A 16,186-nucleotide genomic window follows, 5' to 3' on the forward strand; every position below is an offset into this window, starting at 1 on the left:
AGTTGATTCCCACTAAAAGTGCAAATCAAAACCACAATGAGATATGCCCCCACACTTACTAAAACCAAAAACCATACCCATTGCTGTCCAGCCACTTCCTACTCATGGTGACCCCACAGTGTGTCAGAACAGAACTGCACTACGCACTACATACCTACTAAAAAAAAATTTTTTTTAGAATGGTAATAATAAAATAAAAAATAAAATACAAGCACTCGTAAGGATGTGGAGAAATTAGAATCCTCATCTATTGCTACAGGGAATGTAAAATGGTATAGACCCTGCGGAAATCAGTTGGGCAATTCCTCAAAAAGTTAAACACAAAATTACCATATGATCCAGCAATTCCACCTCTAAGTACATAACCAAAAAAATTGAAAACTGGAACTCAGATTCTTATACACTAATGTTCATTGCACCATTATTCACAATAGCCAAAAGATGTAAACCACCTAAGTGTCCATCAGATGAATAAACAAAATGTGATATATGCATAGAAAAGAATATTATCTATCCATAGAATAAATGAAGTTCCAATACATGCTACAACATGAATGAACCTCGAAAGCATTATGTTAAGTGACATAAGCCAGACATGAAAGGACAAATATTGTATAATTCCTCTTATACGAAATGTCTAGAATAGGCAAATATATAGAGACAGAGTATAGATTAGAGGTCACCAGGGACTGTGGGAGGAGAAAATGGGGGGTTACTGCCTAATGGGTTCAGACTTTCTGTTGAGGTGATGAAAAATTTTGGAAATAGATAGTGGTGAGGGTTGTATAACACTGTGAATGTAATTAATGCCACTGAACTGTATACTTTAAAATTGTTAAAATGTCATATTTTATGTTATATGAATTTTACCACAACAAAAAAAATTTTCAGCTGCAAAAAAAGTATGCGCATCCAAAGATACCATTAAAAAAAATGAATAGGCAAGTCACAGACCAGGAAAAATTATGTGAATGAAGTACATATATCTGACAGAGGACTCACATCAAGAATACATAAATCGAAAAACCAAACCCGCTACCGTCAAGTCGATTCAGACTCAAAGTGACCCTACAGGACAGGGTAGAACTGCCCCATAGGATTTCCAAGGCTGTAATCTTTATGGAAGCAGACTGCCATATCTTTCTCCCGCAGAGCGGCTGGTGGGTTCAAGCCACCAACCTTCTGGTTAGCAGCTGAGCTCTTAACCGCGGTGCCACCAGGGCTCCGAAACACCAAATAGGGATGAAGAAGTGCAGGAATAAATGTATGAGTTTCCTAGGGATGTCGTAACAAAGTACCACAAAGTGTGTGGCTTTAAACAACAGATATTTATTGTCTCACAATTCTGGAGGCTTCTAGTCCAAAGTCAGGGTGTTGGCAGGGACATGTTCTCTCTGAAGGCTCTAGGGGAAGGTTCTTTCTTGTCTTTCTCAGTCTGGGAGCCCCAGGTATTCCTTGCCTTGCAGATGCATCTTCACGTAGCTGTGGTCCCTCTATGCCTCTCCTTTTTTATAAGGATACCACTCAAATTGGATTAGGACCCACCCTACTCCAGTAAGACCTCATGTTAACACATAACATCTTCAAAGAACCTATTGCCAAATAATTTCACATTCCCAGTTGGCAGACGTGGGGGTTGGGGTAGGGATTGAGCATATCTTTTTGAAGAACATAATTCAATCCATAACAACGAATAAAGCTGCTTTAAAAAAAAAACACACACAACTAGATGGTGTCCGGCTACCACCACCGACTGCTCTGACAGGGATCACAATAGAGGGTCCTGGACAGAGCAGGAGAAAATGTAGAACAAAATTCTAACACACACACACAAAAGATCAGACTTACTGGTCTGACAGAGACTGGAGAAACCCTGAGAGTGTGGCCCATGGACACCCTTTTAGCTCAGTACTGAAGTCACTCCTGAGGTTCACCCTTCAGCCAAATATTAGACAGGCCCATAAAACAAAGCAAGCTTAAAAGTGCATACCACCCCAGCGGCAAGGACTAGAAGGCAGGAGGGGACAGGAAAGCTGGTAACAGGGAACCCAAGGTCAAGAACGGAGAGTGCTGACATGTCATGGGCTTGGTAGCCAATGTCAAAAACAATATGTGTGTACTAATTGTTTAATGAGAAGCTCATTTGTTCTGTAACCTTCATCTAAAGTACAATTTTAAAAAAAGCAGTGACCTGATGAACTTCTATACTCTGCCCACCCTGAGTCCATAAACAACAAAGAATTACTGACTCAAGGAAGAAAGTCAAGAAACCACAACAGAAACCTAACATTCAGACTCAGGCATGGCTAGGGGAGGGGGCACCCAGGAAAGACACCCTGGATATTTATAGATAAAGCCCCCAAGACGAGCCGGTTTCTTAAAAAGTGGACTTTGTAAAAGCCAACCAGTGTTTCAGCGTGCCAGAAGCAACAGGTGCAGTCACGGGCAGATCTTGGGGTAGATACAGAGAATCACAGGAAGTCGACCGTGAGACAGACACAGCTTAGGGGAGGAACTGAAGGGATGTATGAACAGCCGATAACTTACTGTATGAATAAAATATATTTTCAAGCATATCTAAGTTTCTAACTTTAAAAACTTTTAAAAGGAAAATGGCTATAGCCAAAATAAAATATGAAACTGGGTCAATGGCGTAAGGTGGAGTCTCCTCCTATACACTTAGGGATGGAGGAGGCATATAGATTCAAAACAAACCTAAGAACCTAAGTGTCCATCAACAGATAAATGCATAAACAAAATGTGGTACATAATACAACAGAATACTATGCAGCCATAAAGAATGATGAGTCCTTGGAACATCTTATAACACAGATGGATCTGAAGGACATTATGCTGAGTGGAATAAGTCAATCACAAAAGGACAAATACTGTATAACTGCATTTTTTTTTTAATTTTTATTGTGCTTTAAGTGAAAGTTTGCAAATAAAGTCAGTCTCTCATACAAAAATTTATATACACCTTTTTTATACACCTAGTTGCTCTCCCCCTAATGAGACAGCACACTCCTCCTTTCCACTCTCTATTTTCCTGTCCATTCAGCCAGCTTCTGACCCCCTCTGCCCCCTCATCTCCCCTCCAGACAGCAGCTGCCCACATAGTCTCATGTGTCTACTTGATCCGAGAAGCTCAGTCCTCACCAGTACCATTTGCTACCCCATCCCACTGCCCCCTGCCATCTAGTCGCTTCCAACTCATAGCGGCCCTATAGGACAGAGTAGAACTGCCCCACAGAGTTTCCAAGGGGAGCCTGGCGGATTTGAACTGCAGACCTCTTGGATAGCAGCCGTAGCACTTAACCACTATGTCACCAGGGTTTCCTGCTATCCCATAGTCCAGTCTAATCCCACTGAAGATTTGGCTTTGGGAATGGTTCCTGTCTGGGGCTAACAGAAGGCCTGGGGACCATGACCTCTGGGGTCCTCCTAGTCTCAGACAGACCATTAAGTCAGGTCTTTTTGCAAGAACTTGAGGTCTGCATCCCACTGATCTCCTGCTACCTCAGGGGTTTTCTGTTGTGTTCCCTGTCAGGGCAGTCTTCAGTTGTAGCCAGGCACCATCTAGTTCTTCTGGTCTCAGGTTGATGTCGACTCTGCTTTATGTGGCCCTTTCAGCCTCTTGGGCTCAAAATTACCTTGTGTCTTTGGTGTTCTTCATTCTCCTTTGCTCCAGGTGACTTGAGACCAATTGATGCATCTTAGATGGCCACTTGCTAGAGCTTAAGACCCCAGACACCACCCTCCAAAGCAGGATGCAGAATGTTTTCTTAATAGATTTTATTATGCCAATTGACCTAGATGTTCCTTGAAACCATGGTCCCCAAACCCCCACCCCTGCTATGCTGGCCTTCGCAGTGTTCAGTTTATTCAGGAAACTCCTTTGCTTTTGGTTTAGTCCAGTTCCGCTGACCTCTTCTGTACTGTTGTCTTTCCCTTCACCTAAAATAGTTGTCTACTATCTAATTAGTGAATACCCCTCTCCCTCCCTCCCCACTCTCGTAACCATCAAGGAATATTTTCTTCTCTGTTAAAACTATTTCTCGAGTTCTTATGATAGTGATTTCATACAGGATTTGTCCTTCTGCAGCTAATTTCACTCAGCATAATGCCTTCCAGGTTCCTCCATGTTATGAAATGTTTCACAGATTCATCATTGTTCTTTGTCAATGCATAGTATTTCATTGTATGAATATGCCATAATTTATTTATCCATTCATCCGTTGATGGGTACCTTGGTTGCTTCCACCTTTTTGCTATTGTAAACAGTGCTGCAATGAACATGGGTGTGCATATATCTGTTCATGTAAAGGCTCTTATTTCTCTAGGATATGTTCCGAGGAGTGGGAGTGCTGGAACATATGGTAGTTCTATTTCTAGCTTTTTAAGGAAGCACCAAATCGATTTCCAAAGTGGTTGTACCATTTGACATTCCCATCAGCAGTGCAGAAGTGTTCCAGTCTCTCCACAACCTCTCCAACGTTTATTATTTTGTGTTTTTTGGATTAACGTCAGCCTTGTTGGAGATGGAATCTCCTTGTAGTTTTGATTTGTATTTCTCTAATGGCTAATGATCATAAGCATTTCCTCATGTATCTGTTAGCTACCTGAATGCCTTCTTTAGTGAAGTGCCTGTTCATATCCTTTGTCCATTTTTTTAATTGGAACATTTGTCTTCTTGTAGTTGAGTTTTTGCAGTATCACATAGATTTTAGAGATCAGACGCTGATTGGAAAAGTCATAGCTAAAAACTTTTTCCTAGTCTGTAGGTAATCTTTTTACTCTTTTGGTGAAGTCTTTGGATGAGCCTGGGTGTTTGATTTTTAGGAGCTCCCAGTTATCTAGTTTCTCTTCTGGTGTTTGTGCACCGTTAGTCATGTTTTGTATGCTGTTTATGCCATGTATTAGGGCTCCTAGCATTGTCCCTATTTTTTCTTCCATAATCTTTATCATTTTAAGATTTTATATTTAGGCCTTTGGTCCATTTTGAGTCAGTTTTTGTGCATGGTGTGAAGTATAGGTCTTGTTTCATTTTTTTGCAGATGGATATCCAGTTATGCCAGCACCATTTGTTAAAGAGACTGTCTTTTCCCCCATTTAACTGACATTGGGCCTTTGTTAAATATCAGCTGCTCATATGTGGATGGATTTAGGTCTGGATTCTCAATTCTGTTTCATTGGTCTATGTATCTGTTGTTGTACCAGTGCCAGGCTGTTTTGACTACTGTGGCAGTATAATAAGTTCTAAAATCAGGTAGAGTGAGGCCTCCCACTTTGTGCTTCTTTTTCAGTAATGCTTTATTTACTTGTGATTGCACTTTCATAGAAAGACAAGAATAGGTGAATCCACAGAGACCAAGGCTCACTGGTGGTACAAAGGAGGGGTGCAGGGAGTCATTCTCTAGATAGTAGACACTTATTATTTTTGATGATGAGAAACATAACATCAAATATAGGTGAAGTGTACACAGCCTGACCAAGGTAAATGATGTCACTAAGACACACAAAAGAAAATATGACCTTTTACTAATTGCTAGGGCATATATAATTTTGCAACACCACCAACAACCAAAAAATATATGTGTCGGTATATATGTATGTATGCGTATATGTATATATATATGCATGTATGTGTGTGCATGCATATATATTCATATATACAATAATGTACCTGGGGGCACTGTTACAGATACTTTTTAGACATAATCAAATACCTCACGGGATTGGTTTTCTGGGCTTGAAGGTCTAGGACCACAGTCTTGCAAGACAACTCAGTCGACTGGCATAATATAGTTTATGAAGTTTGTGTTCTACATCCAAGTCTGGTGAGTAGTGTCTGGGGTCTTAAAACTTTGCAAGTGGCCATCTAAGATACAACTATTGGTCTCTCCTCATCCAGAACAAAAGAGAAAGAAGTAAATCCAAGACTCAGAGAAAAAACTAGACTACAGGACTGTCTATACAAACCACAGCTTCATCTACCCTGAGAAGCTACCACTACCGATCATTCTCCAATAGATGGATTTTGATATGTTGGGAGAAAAATGTTGAACAAAACCTCAAATTCTTAAAAACATCCACAATTGCTAGGTTGGTTAAGACCAGGGGACTCCTCCTGACTAGTGTCCTGAGATACTCTTTAAACCTTACACTGAAACTATTCCACTTGAGGTCAGCTTTTAGCTAAATAACATTGGCTCACAAAATAAAGAATATCACCTGCGAGTACTGCGACTCCTTTAAAAAATCATCTATTTGAGACCAAACAGTCAACAATTACTTCAAAACAAAGATGAGAATGTAAGGGGACAGGGAAACCAGATTAATGAAAATGAAAAAACCAGAACAGAAATAATGAGAATGTTCACACACTGTGAAGAATGTAACTAATTTCACTGAACATATTGTGTAGAAATTTTTGAATGGAAATCTAATCTGCTGTGTAAACTTTCATAAGAACACAATATTATTTTAAAACAAATAAGAGGAAAAATAGTAAGGAGGGAAGCAGTGTTGACAGCTCCACTCCCATGCCCCACCCAGAGCATAGTGAGGAATCCCCATCATTTTGCTGTAACTCAAATCTGGTTTACCACCACAGATGTGTGGGCACAGACACAGCAAGATGCCATTAATTTGTCTCCCACTGGAGAAAGGCACTCCTTGGAAACCCTATGCGGCAGTTCTACTCTGTCCTATAGTGTCGCAATGGGTTGGAATCAACTAAACAGCAACAGGTTAACGGGAGGAAAAAAAGAAAGCAGCTAAAAAACCCAAACACAGGCCATTTTCAGAGCTCAAAGTTTAATGTCAATATAGGAAAAGAAAGAATGGCAAGATTTTCAGTACTATTCATTAATTCAACAAATTTTTATTGAACACCAAGTATGTATTTGGCACCCTTTAAGGCACCGGAGATACAACAGTGAATAAGACACCAACACCCCTGCCCTCGTGGAGCGCGTAGTTTAGTGAGTGAGTCATGTATCTAACTAAGGGGTTTGGAAAACAGACCTTTGAAAAGGTAAGGACTTTGCAAGCTAAGGAGGAAAGTTATTGATAAACCCTTAAAAAACAGTTAAGTATGAAAGAACCATTTTGAGATATCAACATTAAAAAAGAAAAGAACTTTTACAACATCTATTTGAGTTTTTTGTCTGGCCATGGAAAGGCAGAAGGCAGATACCTTGGGCCCAGGTAGCACCCCCACCGCGACCCCACCTACCTGAGGCCACCTTGGGTTGGTTCCCAACAATGCCAACAGTCCTTCCGTTCATTCTTGCAAAACCAACAATGATGTTCTTGGCATAATTGGGCATTATCTCAAAAAATTCTCGCTCATCAACAACCTGCAGGGATAAATTTACCTGAGTTCAAAATGGTAAAGTAAAAGATCCAGGAATTACACACACCACTGGCTGGAGTTCCCCCCATACCACAGGCTCCCTCTCCAAGGAAACAGAATAGTAGGCAATGGCAGCAGCTCCACACACTCCAAGGCTTTTGCCTCTAACTGAGTCTTCTTGTCTAATTTGATTAGCTAATACTTCCAATACAATGTTAAATAGTAGTAGAGATAGTAGGCATCCTTGTCTTGTTCCTGAGCTTAGTGGAACTACCTTTAATGTTTCCCTACTAAATAAGACACAGGCTTTTGAAAAGGTGTATGCTAAATTTTATCACGTATCCATCAATTCCTATTTTCTAGAGTGTTGCTATCAGAAATGGGTACTAAATTTTCTTAAAGACTTTTTTCAGCATCTATGGAGATAATCAATGATTAATAGCTTATCCTGGATTTTCTAATATTGAGACAACCTTACATTCCTAGAATAACTCTCACTTGGTCGTGGTGTATTATCTTAATGTGGTGTTGGAATCTGCTAGGTTAGTATTTCATTTGGTATCATTGCATCAATATTAGTAATATTAACCTGATAATCTTTTTAAGGTTCAGTTATCAATATTACACTTGCCTCAAAAAAGAATGTGGAAGTTGTGCGTGTGTGTTTCCATTTTCTATGCTCTGGAGGAGCCCTGGTGGCACAATGCTTAAGAGCTCGTTTGCTAACCAAAAGGTCAGCAGTTCCAATCCACCAGCTACTCCTTAGCATTGGGACTATTTGGTCTTTGAGCATTTCATACAATTTCCACATGAAATTATTTGGGCTTTGTGCTTTTTTGTGTGTGAAGTAGTTGCTTCTTTGGAATTTGGTCTGTTTAAGCTTTCTACCTCTAATGGGGTCAATTTCTGGCAAAACTGTATTTTCCTAGGAAATTATTTTACCTAGACCCTTCTATCTTATCCCTTCTGAGTTTTACATTTCTCCTATTTCAATGGTTATTCTTCCTTCCCACTTCATTTCTGTATTTGTGCTTTCTCCCTTTTTTCTAGGCTAAAAAATATATATATATTTTTTTTAGCCTAGAAAAAAAATATATATATATATATTTTTTAATTGAGCTAATTTCTTTTTTTAATTGAGCTAGAGGTTGGTCTATTTTATTAATTACACTTATTGTTTTTCTATTTCCTGCCTCGTAAATTTGTGTTTTTACCCTTCTTAAATCGTTTTTTTGTGACTTCTTTTTGATTATTTTGGTTCCTTCTCACCTTTGGATTTTTGAACTGGAAATCTAATTTATTTTCCTTCTTTCATTTTTACTACGTTTAAGGCTATAAATTTTTTTCTGCTCATTACTTTGAATGGATTTCACAGAGTTTGATATGTATTGTTTTCATTATCTTTTCTCTTTCAGAAATCCTGTCATTTTCATTTGTATTTCCCCCCTTTCATCTAAGAATTATTTAATAAAAAATTTATTCAGTTTCCAGGTGGGAGGGTGCTTTTTGTTTTTTTGTTGTTACTTTCTAGTTTTGATCAGTGTTGTTTGCAATATTTTTGCTTTATGGGATTTAATGATGCTTTCTTTCTGATCTATGATCAACTTTTGTGACTGCTCCATGTGTACTTGAATATAAGATTTACTGTCTATTCCAGGGTGTCAAGTCTGAAATATATCCATAAGATCTACCTTATTATGTTCTTTAGGTCTCCTACATCTTACTTATTTTTAATCCATTTGCCCTGCCTTGTTCTAAGAATGGTGTATTTAAGTCTCCTATTATCAATGAGTTTTTATCTCTATCTCTTCGGATCTCCAATAACTTCTGCTTTATATTATTTGGTACATAGAGGTTTTATATCTTTTATGTCATTAATGTGAACTGTGGCATTTAGCATTTGGAAACGTCCTTTTTTGTCACTGTTAATACTTGAATATTACTTTGTCTGAGGTAATAAGATCACAAACACTGCTTTCTTATTGTTTCTATTTTCCTGGCATACCTTTGCCCATCCCTTATTTTTCATCTTTCTGAGTCACTTTAAGTGTCTCCTGTATACAGCATATAGATGTTCTTGCTTTGTGAGACAAACTGAACACCTTTTTCTCTGAATAAATGAGGTAAGCCCATTCATGTGAGTTAAGTCAATAACCACATAATTGGTATGAGAAACATTTTACTGTGCCATATTATTTTGTTATAATTACTGTGTGTACCATGTTAGGTTTGTTCTTTCTTTATGTGATGTTTTATTTCATTTATTTAGGAAGGTCTGTATTTTTGTTCTGGCAGTTCCCTTTTGTCTTAGTTATTTAATACTGCTGTAACAGAAATACCACAAGTGGATGGCTTTAACAAACAGAAATTTATTATCTCACCATCTAGGAGGCTAGAAGTCCACATTCACGGTGTCAGCTCCAGGGGAAGTCTTTCTCTCTCTGTCAACTCTGGAGGAAGGTCCTTGTTATTGATCTTTCCCTGATCTAGCAGCTTCTCAGCACAGGGACTCGAGGTCCAAAGGATGTTCTCTGCTCCTGGCACTTTTTTCTTGGTGGTACGAATCCCTCCCCCATCTCTCTGCTAGCTTCTCTCCTCTATATCGCAAAAGAGATTGACTCAAGATACTACTTAATCTTGTAGAGATTGAGTCCTGCCTCATTAACACAACTGCCTCTAATCCTGCCTCATTAACATCATAGAAGCAGGATTTACAACATATAGGAAAATCACATCAGAAGACAAAATGGTGGACAATCACACAATACTGGGAATCACAGCCTAGCCAAGTTGTCACATATTTCTTGGGGAACACAAGTCAATCCATGATACTTTTATAGCTGGAACTTCCTCTTATCTCAGACAAAGTAAAGTATGCTTAGTTCCCTGTTTCCTTATTTAACCTTTTATTAACTGGTTTGTTTATTTTTAATGATACCTGTTGATTCTCAAGCACCAATAAACTTATTTTGCTATATTCTTTCCCTCTTCTTTCTCCTCCCATTTTTTTCAGTTGTATTTTTTCTGCAACTAAGTATATAACATTTATATGCTATCTTCACTCTCATCCCTACCTTTTGTCTTAGATTTATAATTAAATACGTTATATAATCACCATCAGTCCTTTTGCTGAAATTTCCTATCATCCCTTAGTTGGATGACGCTCATCCTCTATTAGATTCCTTAAAAAGGTCTTGGGAATACAATTTCCTCAGTGTCTGCATGTTTAAAACCAGTTTTCTATAGCCTTAATGCATGAAGTTCAGCTTGGCTAGATATAAAATCCTTAGGCATATACTCTTTGCTTGAGTCTCCTGAAAATCCTTTTCCATTGTGCCTTGCTTCGTATGTTACTTTTGAAAGTCTGAAGCCATTCTAATTCCCTTGCCCTTATAAGTTATTTGATCTTTTTGCCTAAAGATCCTCTGGATTTTTCTTTATTTTTAAAATCTAATGGGTGTACTTGGGTATTTTCTAAGGTTTGATCATTCTGGGTCAATTTACTCAGGCACCCAGTGAGCACTCATTTTGTAGATTCAGGTGTTCTTTTATTTCCAGAATGTTTTCTTGTGTTTTAAGTACACATTCTGCTCCAATTGTCTTCTTCAGAGGCTCCAATTATATGTATATTTGATCTTCTTTGCCTTACTTTTTAACAATATTCTTTGTGATCCTTTTTACTTCTTTATCTCATTTTCATTCTCTAATTTTCCCACTTTTCTTCAATGTTCCTTATGAAATTTTCATTCAAATCTATTTTCCCTTGTTACTGTTAGCTGCCATCAAGTTGGCCCCCAACTCAAAGTGATCCCATGAACAATGGAATGAAATGCTGCCCAGTCCTGAACCATCCTCACGATCAACTGCGAATCAAACCATTGTGATTTATAGGGTTTTCATGGGCTGATTTTTGGATGTAGGCTGCCAGGCTTTTCCTCCTAGCCATCTTAGTCTGGAATCTCTGCTGAAACCTCTTCTGTAACACAGCAACACGCAAGCCTCCACTGACGGATGGTGGCTGCACAAGATGCACTCATCAGGAATCGAACCCTGGTCTCCTGCATGGAAGGCAAGAAGACACTGAACCACCACTGTCCCCATTCTCCCTTGAACACCTTGGGGGAGACTCCACCCCACCCATTTTCTGAATTCAATCAGTTCTAATTTTACTTTTTCCTATTTCTTGTCCATTCCGTCGTTAGTTTCTGAATTTCTGATTTTCATAACCTCAAGTGCTTATTTGAGGCTACTAAACTCACTGAAATGTGATCATGTGCATCACGGTTGATTTTTACAGTGGAGGGAGTTTCATTAATCGAAATGTTTTAATTCTTTTGTTGAATTTTCTTATTATAGTAGCTTTATATAGATGAAGACTACTTGTATCTCTGAATTTTGTGGAGAGGGTTGGCAGTTTGAGATGGTGAACAAGATTTCTAGATAAAGAGCACCCTTTTCTGCAATTTAATTAATGAGTGGCTTGATTTTAAGGAGGGCAGTGGGGGGAAGGGTACTGTGTCCTTTTCGTTTCGGCTTTTGTCTTGCAGATACATAACTTTACCCCTCTTGCATCATTTTCCCTTCACTTCACAACTGCCAAAGGTGCCCCTCCCTTCCTTAACCCCTTTATCTCCAGAAGCAATGCTTTTCCATGATTGCCTTTTTGAGTTTCGTGTGTACTTTTAAGTACTTTCATGAAGTCACTGATCTAACTATGTTCTTTCTCAGTATTTTCAATCTTAGAATGAACTTTCTCTTTCCTGGGAATTATTTATCTCGATCTTCTTTTCTCTCTTCTGTATAATTTCTCAAGACTATCCTCCACCCCAGCTTTCCACAGAGACACGTAGTGTGAGCATAAGAAACAGTTCTACTAGAAATTAGTATTTATTGTTCTACTTAAGTGTTATTTGAAGCTTGTAATGTCCTGTCTTCCAGTTATGATGAAGGTATGGGGATGGTAGTTTTATTTGTTCTTCCTGTTTACCTGTATAGGTTTTGGATGATGTGAACAGAGTTTGGGATTTAGAAGGCCCACCATTACTTTGACTTATCTGGAAATTTCTCTTTGACAGTGTTTATACTTACTGACCAAATTTTGCTGCTGAGTACTGGCCAAATGGATATACTCACAAAAATATACTAAGATCACACATACAGGGAAAGAAAGACAGAGAGGTTTATCATAGCAGTATACTGGTAATAGCAAAAACTGTAAGGAATCTAAATGTCCCTCACTAGGGTAATGTTTAAATAAGTTATAGTACATCCACACAGGAGCATTATATGGTCATTACAATTACTGAGATAAACCTATATGTTGTGATAAGAGAAAGTGAAAAAAAAAAAAGTATGAAAGTATTATAATTCAATTTTTTTAGTTAAAAGCAAATATATATATGTATATAGTTGGCATATGCATAAATTTTTTTTCTGGAAAGATACACAAGAAAATTAGTAGTGGTTACCTCTAGGAAAGAAGGCTGATGTGAAGAGAAAGGGACAAAGAGAGATTTGTGTTTTACTTTATACATGCCTATCACTTCTTAAAAATTTTACTGTGTATATATTACTTGCTTTTATTTAAAAAAAAAAAAAAACATTAAAAGGGTATAGCAGAGACTGCCAGGTATCCACCAAAAATCCAGCTTCCATTTCTACCATTCTAACAGAAATGATGGGCAAATGGCTAAGCAGCTACACTACATTTCTTAGCTTTGTTCCCTGCAATGGACTTAAATATTATATTAATAGAAAATAATGGAAATATATAAACTAAACTTCCAATTCAAATGTTAAAAAAAAAAAGTAAATTGAAGTAAAAAGGGGAATCAATATAAAAACAGAAAATAGTCTTTAAAAAGCAAAAGCAAAACACTAGAATAATTAAAAGGCTTATTCCTTGGAATACATCAGTAAAACAGATGAACCACTAGGTACCACAATCAAATAAATAAATAAAGCATAAAGAAATGACAGAGAGGAACTTTTTGTCATTAAGATTAGACTAGAGGAATCACCAAGACTATCGCCATGAGAGACTCTTTAAACCCTGAACAGAAACTATCCCCTGAAATCATCTTCTAACTAAATAGCAGGCTAGCTCAAAAACTAAAAAATTTCACGCTTGAGAACTTAGGTTTTTTAAAAATCATCCACACGAGCAAAGGGACAAGAGTTACTCTAACGTGGTGGGACTAAATTAATGGAAGTGGAACAACTAGAACAGAAATAACGAGAATGTTGACACAAACTGACAAACATTAATCAATGTTACTGAACATTATGTGTAGAAATTGTTGAACAGGAACCTGTTTTGCTATGTAGACTTTCACCAAAAATATAATTAAACATTAATTTAAAAAAAAAAGATTAAGATTTCATTAATCTTGTGAGACTAGTATGCACAGCCCTATGCAAATAGATTTTAAAACCTGGAAGAAATGGATAATTTATAGAAAATCTAACTTACCAAAGCTGAACCCAGAAGAGATAAAGCTTAAACAGGAACATTTAAAGAATAGAGAAAGTATCAAAAACCTACTCCTCCCCCTCAAAAAAAAATCACTAAGCCCTGACAATTTCACAGAATTGTACCATATTTTTGAAGAGCGGATAATCCCCAATGCTATTTAAATTGTTCCACAGTATAGAAGAAGAAAAACTTCCAAATTCTTTTTATGAAGCAAGTACAAAACTGACACCAAAACCTGATTTTTAAATATATCAAAAAAAGAAAAATACAGACCAATATCACATGATATTGATGCAAAAATCCCAAATAAAGCACTATGAAACAGAAAATAATAAGTAGGATTTACTTCAGGAATGTACGAATAGTTCAATATTAGGAAACTATTAAGATAGATTTATAAATAGGTCTATAGGATCACTATGAGTTAGAACTGACTCATGGCAATGGGTTTGGTTTTGGTTTACGAATAGATCTAAGAAGAAAAATCACATGATCATCTCCATAAGGGCTGAAAGGATATTTGACAACATTCAATAAATACCCATCCTGGATTTTTAAAACAAAACAAACAAAAACATCAAAATAGGAACCAGTGGTAACTTCCACAACATGAAAAAAGATGTGAGTATCATAGTACAAAAACCATTCTCTCACGTAAATAGCAAACACTAATGGCAGCCTTATTAAAGTTAGGGACAAAAGGATGCCCAGTATCACAACTATTATTTTTCACTACATTTGATATACATGGAAATACAACAATGCAATTAGGGAAAAGAAAAAAAAATGACACGTAAAAGAATTGGAAAGGAAAAGATAAAACTCTATATTTAGATGGTATACTGGCACGCCTATAAAATCCAAAAGAATTAACAGAAAAAAACTACTACAAATATGAGAACCTAATAAGGTAACAGGATATAAAACTGATAAACAAAATTGACAACTTTCATATGTCCCTAAAAAACCAATTAGAAGATATAAAAAAGACTCCATTTACAATAGCAATAAAAAAGATAGAATACTTAGGAATACACTTAACAAGAAATGTGAACAACCTATGTGAGGAAAGCTTCAAAACATCTCTCGAGGGAAAAAAGTATACTTTTAACAAATAAAAATACATACCACTTTTTTTTAGGTTGTCCCAGATTCATAATGATGTCATTTCTCTCCAAATTAATTCATAAATTTATTGAGATCCCAATAAAATAACAGGATTACCTACTTCTCCCCACTTCCACCCTAGAACAAGACAAACTGATTCTAAAGTTCATATGAAAAAATAAATATGCACGATTAGCCAAGAAAAATCAGGAAAAAAAATCAAGAGGAACTATCCCTACCAGATGTGAAAGCATACTAGAAAGTCTCAATAATTAAAACAGTATGGTATTATAAATCATTCCAGTATGGTACTTGATAAACCAAAATAATGTGTTTATTTAACTGGAAAAAAAACTGTATTATTTTTGAGCAACCGGAAGTCACCTCAATATATTAATTGAAAGACTCACAATTGCTGCATTGTTCTGATGTTTATATCTTAGACTGTGCATGATTGGTTTTTCCTTTATACTAATCCCATAAGAAGTGAAATGGACCACAGGAAAAGCAAACAAAAAAACAGTACGGCATCAGCCAAGTGCTGGTGAGAATACGAAGGAAGTGGAAATCTCATATGTTGCTGGTGGAAGTGTAAACTGAAATAAACACTTTGAAAAACTTTTTGGCAGTTATCTACAAAAACTGAATGTATGCATACCCTATGATCTAGTTCTTTCACTCCTAGGTATATACCCAACAGACATGTAAAATTACCAAAAATCATGTAATAAAATGTTCCTATCAGAAGTATTATCAGAAGTATTATAGCCCAGAACCGCAAGCTACCCAAATGCCTATCAACAGTAGACTGCATAAATAAACTGTTGCCTACTGTCATGGACTGAGTTATGGTCCCCCAAAAAATGTGTACATCAGTTGCGGTAGGCCATGATTCTCGGTATTGTGTGATTTTCCTATACGCTGTAAATCCTGCCTCTATGACATTAACGAGGGAGGACAGGCAGCAGTTGTGTTAGTGAGGCAGGACTCAACCTACAGGATTGGATTGTGTCTTGAGGGAATCTCTTGAGATATAAAAGACAGAAGCAAGCAGAGAGACACACGGACTTCATACCACCAAGAAAGCAGCGCCATGAGCAGAGCACATCCTTTGGACCTCAGGTCCCTGCGCCTGAGAAGCTCCTCAATCATGGGAAGATTGAGGACAAGGACCTTCCTCTAGAGCTGACAAAGAGAGAAAGCCTTCCCCTGGAGGTGATGCCCTGAATTTGGACTATTAGCCT

The 16,186-nt window shown here is 37.3% G+C and overlaps 1 protein-coding gene across 5 annotated transcripts in view; it reads right to left on the reverse strand.

Annotated features, from left to right (window-relative positions):
• Nucleotides 1-16,186, reverse strand: part of PCCB (propionyl-CoA carboxylase subunit beta) — a 221,736-nt gene that overhangs the window by 42,450 nt on the left and 163,100 nt on the right. For all 5 annotated transcript variants that reach the window (XM_010599497.3, XM_010599496.3, XM_064277283.1 and 2 more), the window contains one exon: nt 7,241-7,364. In XM_010599497.3, coding sequence (XP_010597799.3) covers nt 7,241-7,364 — 124 coding nt within the window. The remainder of the gene's footprint in view (nt 1-7,240; nt 7,365-16,186) is intronic.

The sequence above is a fragment of the Loxodonta africana genome, chromosome 26 (assembly GCF_030014295.1).
Source record: "Loxodonta africana isolate mLoxAfr1 chromosome 26, mLoxAfr1.hap2, whole genome shotgun sequence".
NCBI lineage: Eukaryota > Metazoa > Chordata > Mammalia > Proboscidea > Elephantidae > Loxodonta > Loxodonta africana.